Below are 16,324 nucleotides of genomic sequence, written 5' to 3' on the forward strand. Positions count from 1 at the left end.
AGTTTCTGGTAAAGAAAAAATGATTTGAAAAATACTGGGGTGTTCTCAGGCGAAAAAAGTCATAAGTCAGCCAGATACCAAAGTACTTCAAAGAAGGACAGTAGAACCATAAAGTTTGAATGTGGTCCTTCTACTGCAACACAGGTATGGATACTGGGACAAAGTATAACTAAACTAAATGGGACGCTGAAAGAAAATATCTCCTGCATGTTCATATCGCTAAAGAGTGGGAGGGGAAGGGGACGGGTTCAGGTTTGGGTAAGTTGCAGCAGTTTCTCCCTGTACCATTTTCTGACCTCAGGTAGTCCCAGGGGATGTTACTTTAACTTGTGTGGGGAAATATGTGTATTTCCTCTCAAGCAGTAAAGTGTGGCTGGGGTGTGTGTGGCATCTGAGGTCAGGAAAACAGGATGGAGGGGGAAGATTCTCCCCACTGTACTAATTCAGATCTCTTCCTCATCCCCACCCCTTCACTAACCAGCAGCTTTTTAGCAATAAAAAACATTTTGGATAGCCCTTCATGAATCTTCCAGCATCTCATCTAGTTCAGCCTTTTCAGAAAATGTAGAGTTTCAGCCAACCAGACGAGGCATTCATTTTCTTCTCTCCACTGCCTACAGGGCAAGGCAAACTTATCAAAAATGAACTAGTGAAAGATCTTTAGATTAAGGCTGTGTTAAAAATGATAAAGAAGAGGGGCGGGTTCTTTGGTTAAAACATGAGTGCATAACTTTGCCATTTTCAAGGAACATAGTGCTTCAAAATCTGCACTGTTCAGGCTGTAAATGAATATTAGACTTGCTCTTGTAGTACTTGAGGCTGTCCATATAGCTATGGTTTATCACTGCATTTTCTAAACTCTGATGAATTATGTATCCCGTTTATTTCAGAGTGCAAAATCTGTTGCATAATGGGTAGGCGCACGAACCCACAAAACAGTTTAGAGTTGGTATTCAGACTGTAGAGATCTTACTGTGATATCAGGCAATCATTTTGAATTCTAACATGCTGCAGAGTGCTCAGGTGTCCCCCCCCCCATATCTAATGTTTACACATTGTTATCCTTTTGCAGATACTTGAAAAGGCAGCTGAGATTGCAAGAAATAGTGATAGTTCTGGTATGGCAGTAAGTATCACAGGTGAAACAATGATCTTTCCCTGCTTAAAATAGTTGTATCACAGGATTTTTCCTTCCATGTCATTTCTGTTTGTGCAATGTGAAGTGCTTGCATTTAAAAAAAATTAGAGCTCTAATAGCTTAAAAAATATATTTACATCATACATAATCCTTTAAAATGTGACCAAAACAATCTGTGCAGATGCCCTAATTACCTGCCTATTTTGCAGCTGCTAAATATTATGTAGATCAGCTACATTACAAAATCAGTGTAAATTGTGTAATCCTTTGAATGGATTGCCTTCCTCTAATTCTAAAAGAATTAAATCATATGCTATTCAGCACTGCTCATGAATGATTTCATACCAAAATAAGCATAATTTAGTTTTTTAAAGAATCCATTGAACCTGAATACTTTTAGCACTGTTGTTCTAGAGAGTAGTTGTTTTTATTAGATGTAGTTCGCACATAGAGTGGTAGCTGGCCTCTTGAGTAAAAATTATGTTTTTATAAATAAGCAGTATTTTTTACGTCTGGTATATTTTTGAAGTTACTGATACTACCTGTAACCCTGTGTGAATATTAATGTGGGATGAAAAGCAAGAAGTGGGCCAATTTGAGTGTCGGTTCTAGGGTGTGTAAGGTTTTTTTTCCTTTACATAGTATGTTCCATAACTTGTTGAAACAGAATAGTTATGCATTAGTCTTTAAATGTTACAAATGTTTATTTTTTTATAACACTGTTAATGTCCTTGAGTATACAATCTTATCATCCCCTTCTTAACAGAAATATTACCCAGGTTCACTGAGAAAATAACAATATTGCCCCCTTGTGGAGTTAAATGTGAATATATTCTTGACCTTAGAATTCCTGCCTTCATACTGCGTTTATAATGACACAGTGAGGGCCATGTAAAGGAATCTACCCTGTTCTGGCCTCCATATCGTTCATACTTTACAGGAATTAGAAACATTTGTCTTGGCACCATCTGTACCATTTATAAATGGCAATCTTTGCTTTTTTTGTTTTTTTAGGGTCGGGGCGGCAAAAAGTTCTACATTGAGCTAAAGGAGATCATGGAAAGGGATCCTTTGTCTCAGCTCTGTGAAAATGAAATGGATCTCATTTGGACTTTGCGATACGACTGCCGTGAGAATTTTCCACAATCCTTGCCAAAGCTATTGCTCTCAATCAAGTGGAACAAGCTCGAAGATGTTGCTCAGGTAAGGCAAATTGTAGGAGTGGTTTACTAAGAATATTATAAGTGGTAAAAGGGAGCAGTTTTATTTACTTAGGAATGGGAGGTTGTGACTTGAGTGATATAACTGTCTTGTCAGTGAAACTAGCTACCATCAAATACACGCTTTGGGGGGGCAGTACTTGGTAAGAGGAAGGAGAGAGCTTAGTGTCTTTGTGTGATTGGCATCTTAGGTTAAAGCAGTATTGCCTCAGAAAGAAGATGCTCGTTCACACTGGGTTTATCCTGATTACTAAAACTTTTCAATTTGGGCTTTCCGATTCTGTAGAGTTCAGTTTTAAACATGACTCACTAGCTTGCATTCCTACATACATTGAGTTGCATTATAGACAGCAGAAAGTCATTCTAGGTCCCTGTCTGACACTGAACAAGTCACATGAGATGTCTTCATTGCTAGGGATTAGTTGAATTAACAGCCAATATGGCGTAGTGGTTAGAATAATGGGGGGGGGGGGAACCCAAGAAGGAACATCCTTCTGAACAATTAAAACCACCACCTAAACCTACAGTATGGAAAATATGACAAGGATATGATTGTAAACAATATTCAGTGTACTGTTAACCAGTGTGTAAAAGCACAGAAAAATAAACAGTATAATTGTAGAAATATAAGAAATATCAAAAAAGGTGTTTAATACATGAACACATGAATCTGCTTTATACTGACTCAGACCCTTGGTCCTTCAGAGTCAGCACTGCCTACTGTGACTGGCAGCTGCTCTCCAAGTCTCAGGCAGAGGTCTTTCACATCACCTACTGCCAGATCTTTTAACTGAAGATGCCAGGGATCAAACTTGGGACTTTTTGCACGCCAAGCAGATGATCTACTAGAGACTATGGATGGCCAGCCAAACTCTGTTTTGAGTCGATTTTCCTCGGACCATGTATGTGCATTCAGTTTTAAAACAAGTACCAATTCAAAACAAGGAGCCAGAAAGGGTCTCTCATGCTTGCTGTGTGAGGTGCAAATTAACATCAGCCATATAAACTGTCCCTGTGGTTGGCAGATGACGTAGGAGCACATTGTCATATACAACAGAATACATAGAAATGCCATGCAACTTAAGCAGAGAGTCTTTCTTTAATATAGGAAAGGCTTTCCGTGCTAACTAAGCATCTTTCTGTATACTTAACATATCCGAGGAACTGCTAAAGAGGCAGGAATCATTGTCTTGGTTGTTCTGGTGGTGTTTTGGTTTTGGCTTAAGAAAGCTTTCCTTTCTGCCCAGATGTGACAAGTCCCCTCATTGGCCTCTGACCATCACATTTAGATCAGCCGGTGCCTACCTGAGATGTTGATCTAGCTGGCCGGCATTTCCCTCCTAATTCAGGCTCAGAGGAGGAATGTAAACAAGAACAGGCTGTATTTTTGGAAATTTCTTGGCAGTTTTTCAGGTCATTGAGCTCTAGTTTCCTCTAAGGTCATATCGCTTAACATCTTCTAGTTGAATAATTGCAGTCTCTAATGGTAAGAGTTTAAAGCTGGCGTAGTCTTAGTGAACAACATTTTATGTGAGCACACAGTTGGATACTTACTTGGAGCTGGAACTTTCCATCTCTATTGCCTGATGTTGTGAAGATGAAGCTATTCAACAAGTCCAAGATTTCCTGTTGCATCAGTATACAGTCTGGTCATTCCAGTGCTTGGAAGCCATGGCTGTTTCTTGAGTGACTGCTGCACTCTAGGGTTTGTATAATAAGATTATGTCTGGAGTCGTCACAGGCAGCACCTTGGGTGACTCATCCAAGAGTCATAAATTTCTCAAACAGATCTTATAGCTTGGACAGTCTATTTCTGCTACCAAGAGAACATTTAGGGCCAAACCCCCAGAGTCATTGATCCAGAGACTGAATGTAATCCAGGATGTGATAACACAGGTTGTGTACAGTTGTATCATTAAAACAAGATTTGTAAAAGATTTTTCTCCTGCATGCTAAACTCACCTTCTTCCTGTCTTTATGGTGTAAATAATAAATGTGTACCAGTGGGGAAACTGCAAGGAACTTGTTGTAGAGAGGACATCCCATGCCCCCATTGGCCCGCATTTCCTTTACTCTTCCTCCACGTTCCTGCCCATACCTCCACCCCCACCTTTGCTCCTACTGCTTATGCTTTCTTACTGCTGTTTTCTTACACAGTTCTCTCAGAGCTCTCTCAGCCCCACCGACCTCACAAGATGTCTGTTGTGGGGAAGGGAAGGCGATTGTAAGCCGCCTTGAGACTCCTTAAAGGTAAAGAAAAAAGCGGGGTATAAAAACCAACTCTTCTTCTGCCTCCTATTCCACCCACTGCCTTTGGCAATGTTTGTGTGGTTGCTAGACAATTCCAAAATGGCAGCCAAGATCTCTCAATGTAGAATTACTAGTTCTTTTTTTCTGTAAGTTGCCATTTCTGCATAAGCACAGACTTAGCTTCAGCAGTTTATGTGGATTCAGACTCCTTTCATCTTTTTTTCATTGATTTTTCTTCAAACCTGGAGGTTTCCTGAGGTTAGTAGGAAAATTTCCCATGCATATTGTTTTGATACGCATGGGGGAAGCCATGTTATGAGCTAGATAGGTAGATGCCAACAGATTAAAAATTGGTTCAGTTGCCAGCCTTGCTTGCCTTCCTGTGTTTCAGACTTTAAAAAATAGTTAAATATTTTATACACACACATGCTCATATACATATATATATTTGTGTGTGTTAATTTAAATGTTCATTTGCGGTACTGTGTTTTTAACAGCTCATTCATGAGTTGTAAACTGCTTCAAGAAATCTGTGCTGCAACAGAAACCTTTAGCTAAACTCTTAAAAGAAAATGGTTCCTTTCAATGGGCAGTTCCAGAGCAGCCTATCAATAAAAGAAAATTATTTTATTTATTTTTGTTTACAGTCTGCCTTTGTCACTGGGGCTCAAGATGGGTTATAAGTACGATAGGACTATTCAGCCAGTCAATAAGCCAGTTACAAAATTTTATAACATCTGAATGATAACAATATTTGAATCTAACACGAAAGCTTCCTGGTACAGCAACATAATTCAGTGGGGCTAGGATTGAAGAACTGGAAGAGAAAACGTATTATCCCTAATAGAGATCAGCTTCTGAGCTGATCCATTACATCACAGCTCCCAGCTCTACTCCTCTCCAAGAATGCCCTCTTAAATATTTCTGTTTTGTTCATTTTGCAAAATGATAGAAGCATGAGTCTGTCCACATGTTAGGGGTTTGGTGTAATTGCTGTTTTTCTGTGGCTGCAACCGATAGTGGTCCAGTAATGTTACAATAATAGTGATCAGATGAGTCTAAAGCTCAGAGGAAGAGTACCTGCCCTGTGTGCAGAAAGTCCCAGGTTCAATCCCTGATGTCTCCAGTTTCAGACATCTCTGATAGCAAGTGTTGGTAATGACCATTTTCCACCTGAGATCCTGGAGTGACAGTGGTGGTCAGATGAGAAAATATTGAGCCCAGCAGTCCAGTGATTGGCAGCTTCATAGTTACAAGGGAATGTTTCAGACAAGATGTCAGGGAAGCCTCAGGAAACCGCTAAATGGCTCATTTGGATCAATGTTAAAGAGTCTTAAACTTCCACAATTTTGCCTCCCACACAGATTAGGTTTATGAGGGTGACAGTTTCTCATTAAAAAAATGTCAAGTCTGGTTCTAAATTATTTATGTTCTGAGGAGCTTATAAAATCCATAACTATAGGCTGACCTAAATCTGTCCAAAAGAAGCCAAACCAAATTAATGGTACTGTTTTTCAAGGTATTAGAAGGAACTCCATATAATCTCAAGTACTGTACCTTCTTGGATAACCTAACCCATGTGGTTTGTCATGTCCCAAACACCCTGCACTCCTTCATCCATTTTTCATCTGACATGTCATCTGAATTAAATTCTTGTGCGCTGGCTCTTCTCCATTCAGTGGCTGTACTGCTGCAACTAAAGGAAGAAGGAAGAAAGTAACAACACTAGAAATCATTTTTCATCAGTGTGTGTGTGTGTGAGGGGAGGTGATAGTTCATTAGAGTATTAATGAAGAGCAGAGTAGGTCGTGTTTCCCTGGTTGCACCACCCTCTGCTTTCTCCTACCTAGTTTCAGCTAGACTGCAGCAGGATAATGGGGTACAGTCTGGTTGCTCCCCTAGGAAGGGGAGACATTGCCTATGGCCGTGTTGGCGAACCTATGGCACACGTGCCGCAGCCGGCACGCCGAGCCCTCTCTGTGGGTACGTGCAGACCCGTCGCATCTGCCTAGGGCTGTGCCGTGTTGTCGTGCTGAGAGCGGTGCTCCTTCTCCCCAAGCCCATGCTCCCCAAGCCTGCACTGGCGCCCTCCCTCTCCTTGCACCAGGGCAAGCCTCTCAGCTGAGCTGCGGCCGCCCCTCTTCAGTTTGGACCGGGAGGCTGTGGCCGAGCACCTTGCCATGCCCCCCCTCTTAGCTGAGCTGCGGGGCAGCTCAGCTGTTTGTCAGGGCCCCCGCCCGTCTTCAGTTTGTCTGGGGCCCCACCCGTCTAAAAAAGCATTTAGAAAATTCTACAACATTTGCAGACAATCCTACAAGCCATCAGGAAATCTACAAGGAATTTTCTAGCATTGTAGCAGCTGCAAAGGTGAATTTTAGTAACAGATTTTTACAGTTCCATAAGATGGAGACAACCCTGTTTTTCTTACTTCTCCAGATAAAGCCAAATTTGAAGAACTTGATCTTTCCTGCCTACACTGGTTAGATTTAGAAAATCTGGAAATGGAGCTAATAGAATTTCAAGAAAGCTCTATCTGGAAAAATAAATTCTATGACCTGTGTGAAACACTTGAGAAGATAGAAGGGATGACAAAGGACAGCATTTTCAGTTAGTTCTGAAAATGAAATCCTTAAAGTGTGGAATTCTCTGCCAAATAATTTTAAGTCAATGAAAGCACTTGGGATTGCTTTCCTTACTTTGTTTGGATCATCTTATGCTTGTGAGCAGCTGTTTTCAGCTTTGAATTATATCAAATCTGACACCAGAAACAGCCTAACAGAAGACCTGAGTTCTGCATGTGTTGCTCTCAAACTTACAAAGTATGAGCCAAGGGAAGACAAATTATCAGCATGCACACAACAGCAAAAATCACATTAATTGTTCAAAAAAATTGACGATGTCCTCAAAGATGTCACAAAAATGGTGAATTACATCATGGCTCGTGCTCTGAATTGTTGACAGTTTCAAGCACTTCTTGAGGAGGTTCAGGCACAGTATAATTGTTTACTTATGTACAATAATGTCCGGTGGCTGAGCAGAGGACGAGTCCTGGAGAGATGCATGCCAAATTCAAACTTTTACCTTTCAATAAAAAGTTGTTTGAACTGATGAAGATGTGAATCTACAAGGAATTACTGGATGCCAAATAACGAAGGAGTCTATTAAATATCTTGGGGTCAGAATATCTTCACAGAACAAGACACTTATGAAGTCAAACTATTTGAAAATATGGGGAGACATAGAAAAAGATCTAAATTTATGGTCAAAAATGAACATTTCCTGGTTGGGAAGAATATCGGTGATAAAGATGAATGTACTCCCGAGACTGAACTTTCTATTTCAATTTCTGCCGATTAGTATATCAGACAGAACAATAGAAAATTGGCAAAAACAAATAAATCGATTCGTGTGGGCCGCGAAAAAGCCAAGAATCAGATTCAAAGTGTTACAAGATGAAAAGAAAAGAGGAGGTTTGGCACTACCTAATCTTAAACTATATTATTATGCAGCCTGCCTAACCTGGATTGCAGAATGGATAAAATATCCTAATCGCAGACATCTGATTTTAGAACGAGCGGATCTTGGGCAAGGATTTCATAAAATTTTGTGGGACCCCACAGCAATCACTTACAAGGACAAAACATCAGAAGACTGTGACATCAAGACGGCGATACTAAAAGTATGGAAGAAGCATAAGAAAAGAATAAGTCCAACTCCACCATCCATAATGTCTCCAACTGAAGCATACGATGACAACGTTAAACTGAAACCGGCTGTTCAATTTACTTACAATTATATGATAGAGCCAACAGGTGAAATCAAGAGCTTAACTGAACTTCAATTTTTTTTTCAAAAACTAAATTGGCTAACTTATCTCCAACTGAGGTCTAATTTGAAGAAAGATTGCTTACATCCTCGGCCATTTCGAGAATTGACAGAGTTTGAACTGCTAATAACCAAGAACGATTCTCATCTATTAGGAAAAATTTATAAACTTCTTTTAAAATATGATACAGAAGAAGAACAAGTAAAAACGAATATGATTAAATGGATGCAAAACTTTGGCGAAATGATCAACATGGAATCTTGGGAAAGACTCTGTACCTCTGAATTAAAGTATACTGTGTGTCAAGAAGTTAAAGAAAACTGGTAGAAAACATTTTACAGATGGTACTTGACCCCAAATATGCTCTCTCATATGACATCTTCCGGAAAAAAAGGCGTTTGTTGGAAATGTCAAAATACAGACGGGTCTTACTTTCATGTCTGGTGGACATGCCCTAAAATTCAACAATATTGGAAACAGATTCACAGAGAACTCCAGACGATATTGAAAATGAAGATACCACAAGATCCCAAATATTATTTACTTAGTATCGTCCCACCAAACTTGCCTTTGAAATTTCATGATATTTTTAAATATGCCACAACAGCAGCAAGAACAGTTCTTGCAAGGACTTGGAAACAAACGTCTACTCCCGAAATTGAAGAATGGAAAGAAAAGCTTCTAGACTACGCCAGCATGGCAAAAATGACTTTTATCTTAAATCCAAAGATTAATGAATCCATGGAACAATTTAATGAAAAATGGGAGTTATTATATACCTATATGTCTTCTAGACAAGCAACTGACTAGTTAATATCTTTTTCAAAACGATATATTGACAAATGAAAGATATCTATCTTTAAAATGCCATTTTATTAGATAAATCATACAATGTTTGTTTGATATTTGTTGTACTCTGTGAGCTTATTTTTTAACGAAATTCTAACGATGTTTTTATATATTCATGATCTATTTTCCCCCTTCCTCTTTTTTTCCCCTTCTGTATCCCCCAAAATATAAAATAAAACCTTTATAAAATAAAAAATAAATAAAAAGTTGTTTGTATCATTGAAAGCTCTGTTATTGTGTTTTTCTTTTAACACAAAATATGTGAATGTATGAGTTGTTTTTTCTAAATGAAAACCTCAGTATTCAGGTTAAATTGCCATATTGGCACTTGGCGATAAATAAGTGGGTTTTGGGTTGCAGTTTGGGCACTCGGTCTCTAAAAGGTTCGCCACCACTGGCCTATGACTTATTTTGAAACATACCATGAATATGATTCATCTTCCTTTCTCAGGAAAGTAAAATAAAATTCTGCCTATGAATATTCTCAGAAACATATCTGTCTAGTCATTGTAATGTGTCTCTTTTTTTTTTCCTTTACAGCTTCAGGCCCTTCTTCAAATATGGGCCAAACTGCCTCCCAGAGAAGCATTAGAATTATTGGATTTCAATTATCCAGATCAATATGTACGAGAATATGCAGTAGGCTGTTTAAGACACATGAGGTGAGTCTGGTGGTAATTTTATTTCAGCAGTTGACCCAAAGTTTAAAAACAAAATGTCGCTGTGACTTTTACCCCACAAATAAAACAATCCTCAAATCAGCTGCTGCTTAAACATACCAGCTGTGGACTAAGCAGGAATCACAGTACAGCAGACCCAGAGTGGGTGGTCTTCCTTTGGGAATTGCTTCTAGCCCAGACAGTATAAGTCTTTCTTTGCTTATTTGGCATGCATTCTAAGATGTGGGGAGCATGATGAGATGCACAGCACAGGAGAAATGAAAAACTGGTTGGTTCCACCTTGAATGGGATGCATGTCGTTCATATCCTGTGTGTTAGAGTTGAGAGTGGCCATTGAACTTGAGGGGGGCATTCTCTCGCTCATTAATTCTCCTGTTAGAGCATACATTTCTGATTTAATATCATTTTTGCTCCAAGAATATGTTGGCCATTATCAGCTGCAGCGCTGCTGTACTTCAATGTCCTTGACTTCTCAAGAGCCTTGCACATAATTAGTAACATTTTTAATTTCAAGGCTAGTTTATTGACAGAATATTTTGGCTTTCATAAAATGTAAACAAGATAGTTCTGTCAGTCCTGGCTGGTCTTATTATATGGAATTGGTACTTCTAGTAAGGTTGTAATTTAAGTTTCTGTGAATTTATTCTAAGTATGTAGAGTCAGTGGATCACAGTTGTTACCGGAAATGCTCAGAGTACATATGAAAATGCTATTCACAAATAAGAAAACTCCCAGCTGACAGTGCCAAGGGACCTTTTGTCTGTGCTTGAAATGATCATAGTATTGGGCTATACCTTGAGAAGGAACTTAACAGTGAGGAAAACAATATTTAAGTTTTACTCTTTATTGAACACAGAAGGAAAGGCAGGTGGTTTGAAAGAGCAAAATAAAATCCTAAATCAGAGGAATTACTGAGTTTTGAGTAACTAGATGGCTTATAGAATCACACAAGCATTTGGGTAATAAGCAACAACAGGTGAATCAGAAGATTCCTAATCAAAGCCATCCCAGTTATGCTAGATGTTCCCTCGCACAGGCTAATCCAAAGTCAGCAGCCACCTTCAGTTTTGTTATGAGTGTAGAGTGTCTCCAGAGAATGAGAGGGTGGTAAGTTGGAGGGTGAGGCTTTTCTCTGACTAGCTCACAGAATGGAGGGGAGAATAAATTTGGGGGACAAGGAGGCTAGGATCAGGAAGCAAGGTAAGGCAGATTTAAAAAGCAGAATAGAAAGATTCATACATTGTCTCATCCTTAAGGTTGCCAACCTCCAGGTAATAGCTGGAGATCTCCTGCTATTACAACTGATCTCCAGCTGATAGCGATCAGTTCACCTAGAAAAAATGGCTGCTTTGGCAATTGGACTCTATGGCATTGAAATCCCTCCCCAAACCCTGCCCTCCTCAGGCTCCACCCAAAAAAACTCCCACCAGTGGAGAAGAGGGACCTGGCAACCCTACTCATCCTGCAGTCCAGCTCTGAAATAGCAAGGGGAGTGGCACCAAATGGCAAGGAGAGGGCCTCTGTCCAGTGATATTAGTGGCAGTCCTTTGGGATCATATTGAATTTTTTTGCTGCTAAACCTTGTGTAGCAGAAGAGCAGTCTGGAATAGGGCTGTTGAAAAAAAATAAATTCGGCAAAATTCGGCCCATTTTTATTCGGGAAATGCCTAAGGCCAAACTCCCCCTATTCAGATCCGTGGAATTCGGCATGAAATTCGACGTTCCCGAATAAATTCGGCCGAATAAAGCCATTTAAAGCACATTTGCGGCTTTCTGCGACTCCGGGGGGCATTTTTGGAGGTAGAGGTCCCAAACTTTCAGGATAGCTTGGAGGGACCCTACTTGCAAGAACCCCCAAGCTTGGTGAAGATTGGGTCAGGGGGTCCCGAGTTATGGGGTCTGGAAGGGGTCCCCCCATCCGCCCATTGGAATGAATGGGAGCAGGCAATCCTTAATGTGCATCTCGAGAACGGCAAAAACTCCCATTGTTTCTCATTGGCTATTTATGCACGGGAGGTTTTGCTTTGGATTTTCCCCTTTCTAGGTGTACATTTCCCCCAGACAAATTCTCAAAACTCTGCAGGGGGGCTTATTGTTGAGATTTGAGAATTTGGATGGGGGAAATGTGCATCTAGAGAGCGGAAAATCCAAGGCAAAACCTCCCATTGTTGCGGACTGATAAAAGGCGGCATTGTTTACAATTCACTCCGCTTTACCATGGGAGCAAAGCCCCACCGTGGTTCTTTCTTCCAAGTAAGCAGGCTGGAGGATCAGGGCTGCCCGCCCTTTCCTCTACATTTCGCTTCCTCCTGTCACTGCTTCCTCAACCCTGGGAGGGAATTGAGGGAGGAGACAACGTGGCTGAGCTGTCACTGTCAGGGGAAAGGAGAAATCCTAAGCAGGGACACCTGCGGGGGGCCGGGGAGGGGGGGAATAAGCAGGATGCTGCATTGTACGGCACACGACACCACTGGCGCATACACACATGCACGCGTGCTACACGCCATTCCCTCCCCCCATCGCGCAAAAGAACACAAAAGCTCAGATTCTACGGACACGGCCCACAGAGACAATCAACCCACCCAAGCAGAACAGCCCCCCCCCCCCGCAACAAGAAGACGCAAATTCCAAATGAAGGAGAACAACTGGGCATCCAGAGAGAAAGACTCACCGACCCACACTGACCTCCAGGCAAAGGTGGCAACCAGTGAAAACAGCAAAAAAAACTCTAGCTCAGAGGCAATCAACCCCCCAAGCAGAACAGCCCCCCCCCCGCTCGACAAGAAGACACAAATTCCAAATGAAGGAGAACAACGGGGCAGCCAGAGAGAGAGACTCACCGACCCACACTAGCCTCCAGGCAAAGGTGGCAACCAGTGAAAACAGCAAAAAAACATTAGCGCAGAGGCAATCAACCCCCCCAGCAGAACATCCCCCCTTTGGCTTCCCCCACACACACAGACACAGAAACTCCCCCCCCCCCACATACACACACGCACAGGAAAAAAGTTATAGAGAAAAGCCCCAAAACAGGTCAAACTGTGGATGTCTTCTCTTCCAGCAGAAGCAGGGGTCAGGAGGAGTAATCCAATCTGATCCCAGCAAGCAGCAGCAGGTCACCTCAGCTCAGGATCTCTCACGATCAGCACAGGAGCAGCAGCAATGGAAGGAATACAGACTCACGCACACACACACACTAACCATTTATGTGCGGGAGGTTTTGTCTTGGTTTTGCTGCTCTCTAGATGCACATTTTCCCCGTCCAGATTCTCAAAACTCTGCATGGTTGCTTATTGTTGAGTTTTGAGAATTTGGATGGGGAAAATGCGCATCTAGAGAGCGGCAAATCCAAGGCAAAACCTTCCGTGCATAAATGGCCTCTCTTCCCCCCCCCCCCGGACCACATAGCAACCCGAGACCATCCACACGCACCCCCCCCACACACGGGGATCTCTCTCACTCACACACAGACACATACTCTCTCCCCCCTGGGCTGCGCAGCCCACGCACACACACCCCTCCCCCCACGGGGACCTCTCTCACACAGACACTCTCTCTTTCTCTCCCCGGGCCGTGCAGCGGCCGGGCTCACACACTCATCCGCGACTGATTGGCCAGAAGAAGACCCAGCTTGGCCACCTATTGGCCGCGGGATAATGCTGATTCAGGGGTGCCGAAGTTGTACGAATTTATCTGGCGTCTGCCCAAACTCGCCGAGTTTGGCTCATCGTTTTCCCGCCTTTTTTTTGACTTTGGTTCTATCCAAGCTAGAAACCGCCGAATTGGGCCAAATTAGGCTGTTTTTCAGTTTGGATGGAACTGAATCGACAGCCCTAGTCTGGAATAAAGAACTGAACCCAGTTTGCTCATGCTAGGATGGCACTTCTATTTTTCCTGGGCATTTAATACTGGGGCCAAATTCTACTGTTGGTATTTTGGGATCATTTGTAAAGGTAACAAATCTGGTCATAAGGAAGAGGACAATGTGTACCGGGGAAGCAGAAAATAACTAAAAATTGTAATAAAGAGCTATGAATTATGGGTAGTAGATAAGCCAGCTGGGAAAGTGGAATGATTGAGTCTCCTAGGAATGATGGTTGAGTTACCTGAGTGGCCAAGAGGTAGCTGATGGCCCTGTCACTAGTTACTAGATTTTCAGAGGTCAGTTATTGTAAGCCAGATTCCTGGATCCTGCAAACCTCAGTCATTAATCTTGGGCCTCAGGGAGCCAAATAATAGAGCCGTTGTCAAGGGGGTGTCCAGGCCCTTAGTGGAGCCAGCCTGTTTTCCTGTGAGTCAGTCTTTCAGTTGCCTGTAACTTCATTTCTCAGCTTTAATATCAAGCATGGAGTATCTCCTGCAATCTCAGACATTGTATGACCTGGGAAGTCATAGAGGTGACTCACACCCATGGCTCCATACCCATGTAGATCCTAAATTGTTTTCTATGTTTTTTTAAAGCAGTTTTGACTCCATGTGCCACACTTTTTTTTTAAAATGGTGTTGCTATCAGAGCAGGACAATTTATTCATCACTGGTAATGGTGATTATTTTAAAGAGTAAAGATTTTACTTGTAATTTGCATTGGACTCTAAACACATGGGGGCTTTTGAAAAATAGATGTAATAAGCATAGAGTATCCAAAAGGTAGAGTTATTGACCTGAGCTGGTGGTCTTCAAAATAAATGTGAATAGCTAATGTTTAATATTTTCTGAACCAGTGGTGCCTGCTTTGCGTGACAATGCATATTACAGCTGAAAGCCTTCCATTACCTGCTGAAGAGTTCTGTTTTTGTGTATGGATGCGATGGTGAATACTGTTTTACTGTTTGATTCAGTTTGTCCTTCATTTCACTTTAATTCATCTTCCACAATGAAGCCAATTACCCAGGTTTTCTTTATCTTCTTCCAGTGATGACGAACTTGCTCAGTATCTTCTGCAGCTTGTGCAAGTACTGAAATATGAACCTTTTCTCGACTGTGCCCTCTCCAGGTTCCTGATAGAGAAAGCACTGGCAAACAGGAGGATAGGACAGATGCTGTTTTGGCATCTGAGGTAAGAAGTCTCCTGTGTAAGCATCTTCCTCCTACTTCTGCCCCCAAACTGTTCAAGAGCAAAATTTCTAGTTCTAGTGGAAGAAAAGCCTACAAGGCTGAGCCAGTATGTCAGACACTAAAGGGAGTCAAAGTAAGGGAATTTTTCATTCTGTTTAGTGCCCTGTGCCATTTAGTCATTTCTAGCCAATTGCTTTTCTTATATAAGTACCAGTTACCTCTGTCTTTTCCCTCATTATGTCCATTTATTTAAAAGTAATGTTTTCTCAAAGTCCTGTAGTCACCATAAAACATGCAAGTGAAATTCTGCTGATTTATTTAATTTGCATGAATTAATCTTAACCAGACTCTGCTCTGCATTGACTTTAATCCCAATGTCTATACTAAAAGTATCTGCCAGTATTCTGAGACAACAGTGTGGTTTGTTTTTATATGCATCACTTCAGATACACTGATGTCCCGCACCCCTTGGCTTGCTTTCATGAGCAGCCAGACTGAAAGTGAGTTGTCCCATTTGTTGAAAGGCCTGACTGAGCCATCTGAGAGCTGCTACTAAGGATGGACATGTGTAGGAAATCTATGTGTATCTGCAGAAATGGATCCTCAGCAGTTTCCATAAGGAGGCTGTTGTCTCAAGTGTTTAATTTTGCTGAGCTTGTGCCTCATTAGAATGAATCTCTCCGTCGTGCTCTCAAAGGCAGCAAAAAAGCTTCACCTACATCTCAGCTTCAGATCCTTTTGTCACCTTTGGATTGCTTCCTGCATTCAAGGGCAAGCCCAGCCTACCTAAAGAAAAAGAGATACATGACAAAGAGGTTGAAGCTGCTTGAGCTCACAATTAACAGATGGAAAGGAGGATATGAATATTTAAATGAGGTCATCTTCCTCTACCTATTACAGATTTCACCCTTCCCATTAGCTTCGCTCCCACTGTGTCCTGCAGCAAGGAAGGAATTGAAAAAAGGTGTTCAGGTAGGAGGGCTCCAAAGAGATGCAATTTGTAGTATAACCCATTCATGAGGCCACCAGATGTCTAGCAAACCTTTCTGCTGCTTTCAATAGCAGCAAACAGAACAGCATTCTGTTTTTCTCATTGTTTCCTATATTTTGGGATGAAGAGATAGCGGAGCTCATGTCTACACATTTTGGATGCTTTGAGAGTGCTTAACTTTGAGGTGGGGATCAACAGTTTTGCAAAAAACAGTTACAATAATATTGTGCTGTCATCTATGAAAAGGATGCACATATACTTCAGTTAGCATTTATTTATGTATTTTAAAGTAATGAAGGTGACCACTCATTTTTA

The 16,324-nt window shown here is 41.5% G+C and overlaps 1 protein-coding gene across 1 annotated transcript in view; it reads left to right on the forward strand.

Moving 5' to 3' along the window:
• Positions 1 to 16,324, forward strand: part of PIK3CB (phosphatidylinositol-4,5-bisphosphate 3-kinase catalytic subunit beta) — a 57,993-nt gene that overhangs the window by 23,601 nt on the left and 18,068 nt on the right. Inside the window, exons 10-13 of the mRNA XM_056849815.1 lie at positions 1,073 to 1,126; positions 2,153 to 2,341; positions 9,824 to 9,945; positions 14,876 to 15,019. Of these exons, the coding sequence (XP_056705793.1) occupies positions 1,073 to 1,126; positions 2,153 to 2,341; positions 9,824 to 9,945; positions 14,876 to 15,019 (509 nt within the window). The remainder of the gene's footprint in view (positions 1 to 1,072; positions 1,127 to 2,152; positions 2,342 to 9,823; positions 9,946 to 14,875; positions 15,020 to 16,324) is intronic.

Source organism: Euleptes europaea, chromosome 5 (assembly GCF_029931775.1).
Source record: "Euleptes europaea isolate rEulEur1 chromosome 5, rEulEur1.hap1, whole genome shotgun sequence".
Classification (NCBI taxonomy): domain Eukaryota; kingdom Metazoa; phylum Chordata; class Lepidosauria; order Squamata; family Sphaerodactylidae; genus Euleptes; species Euleptes europaea.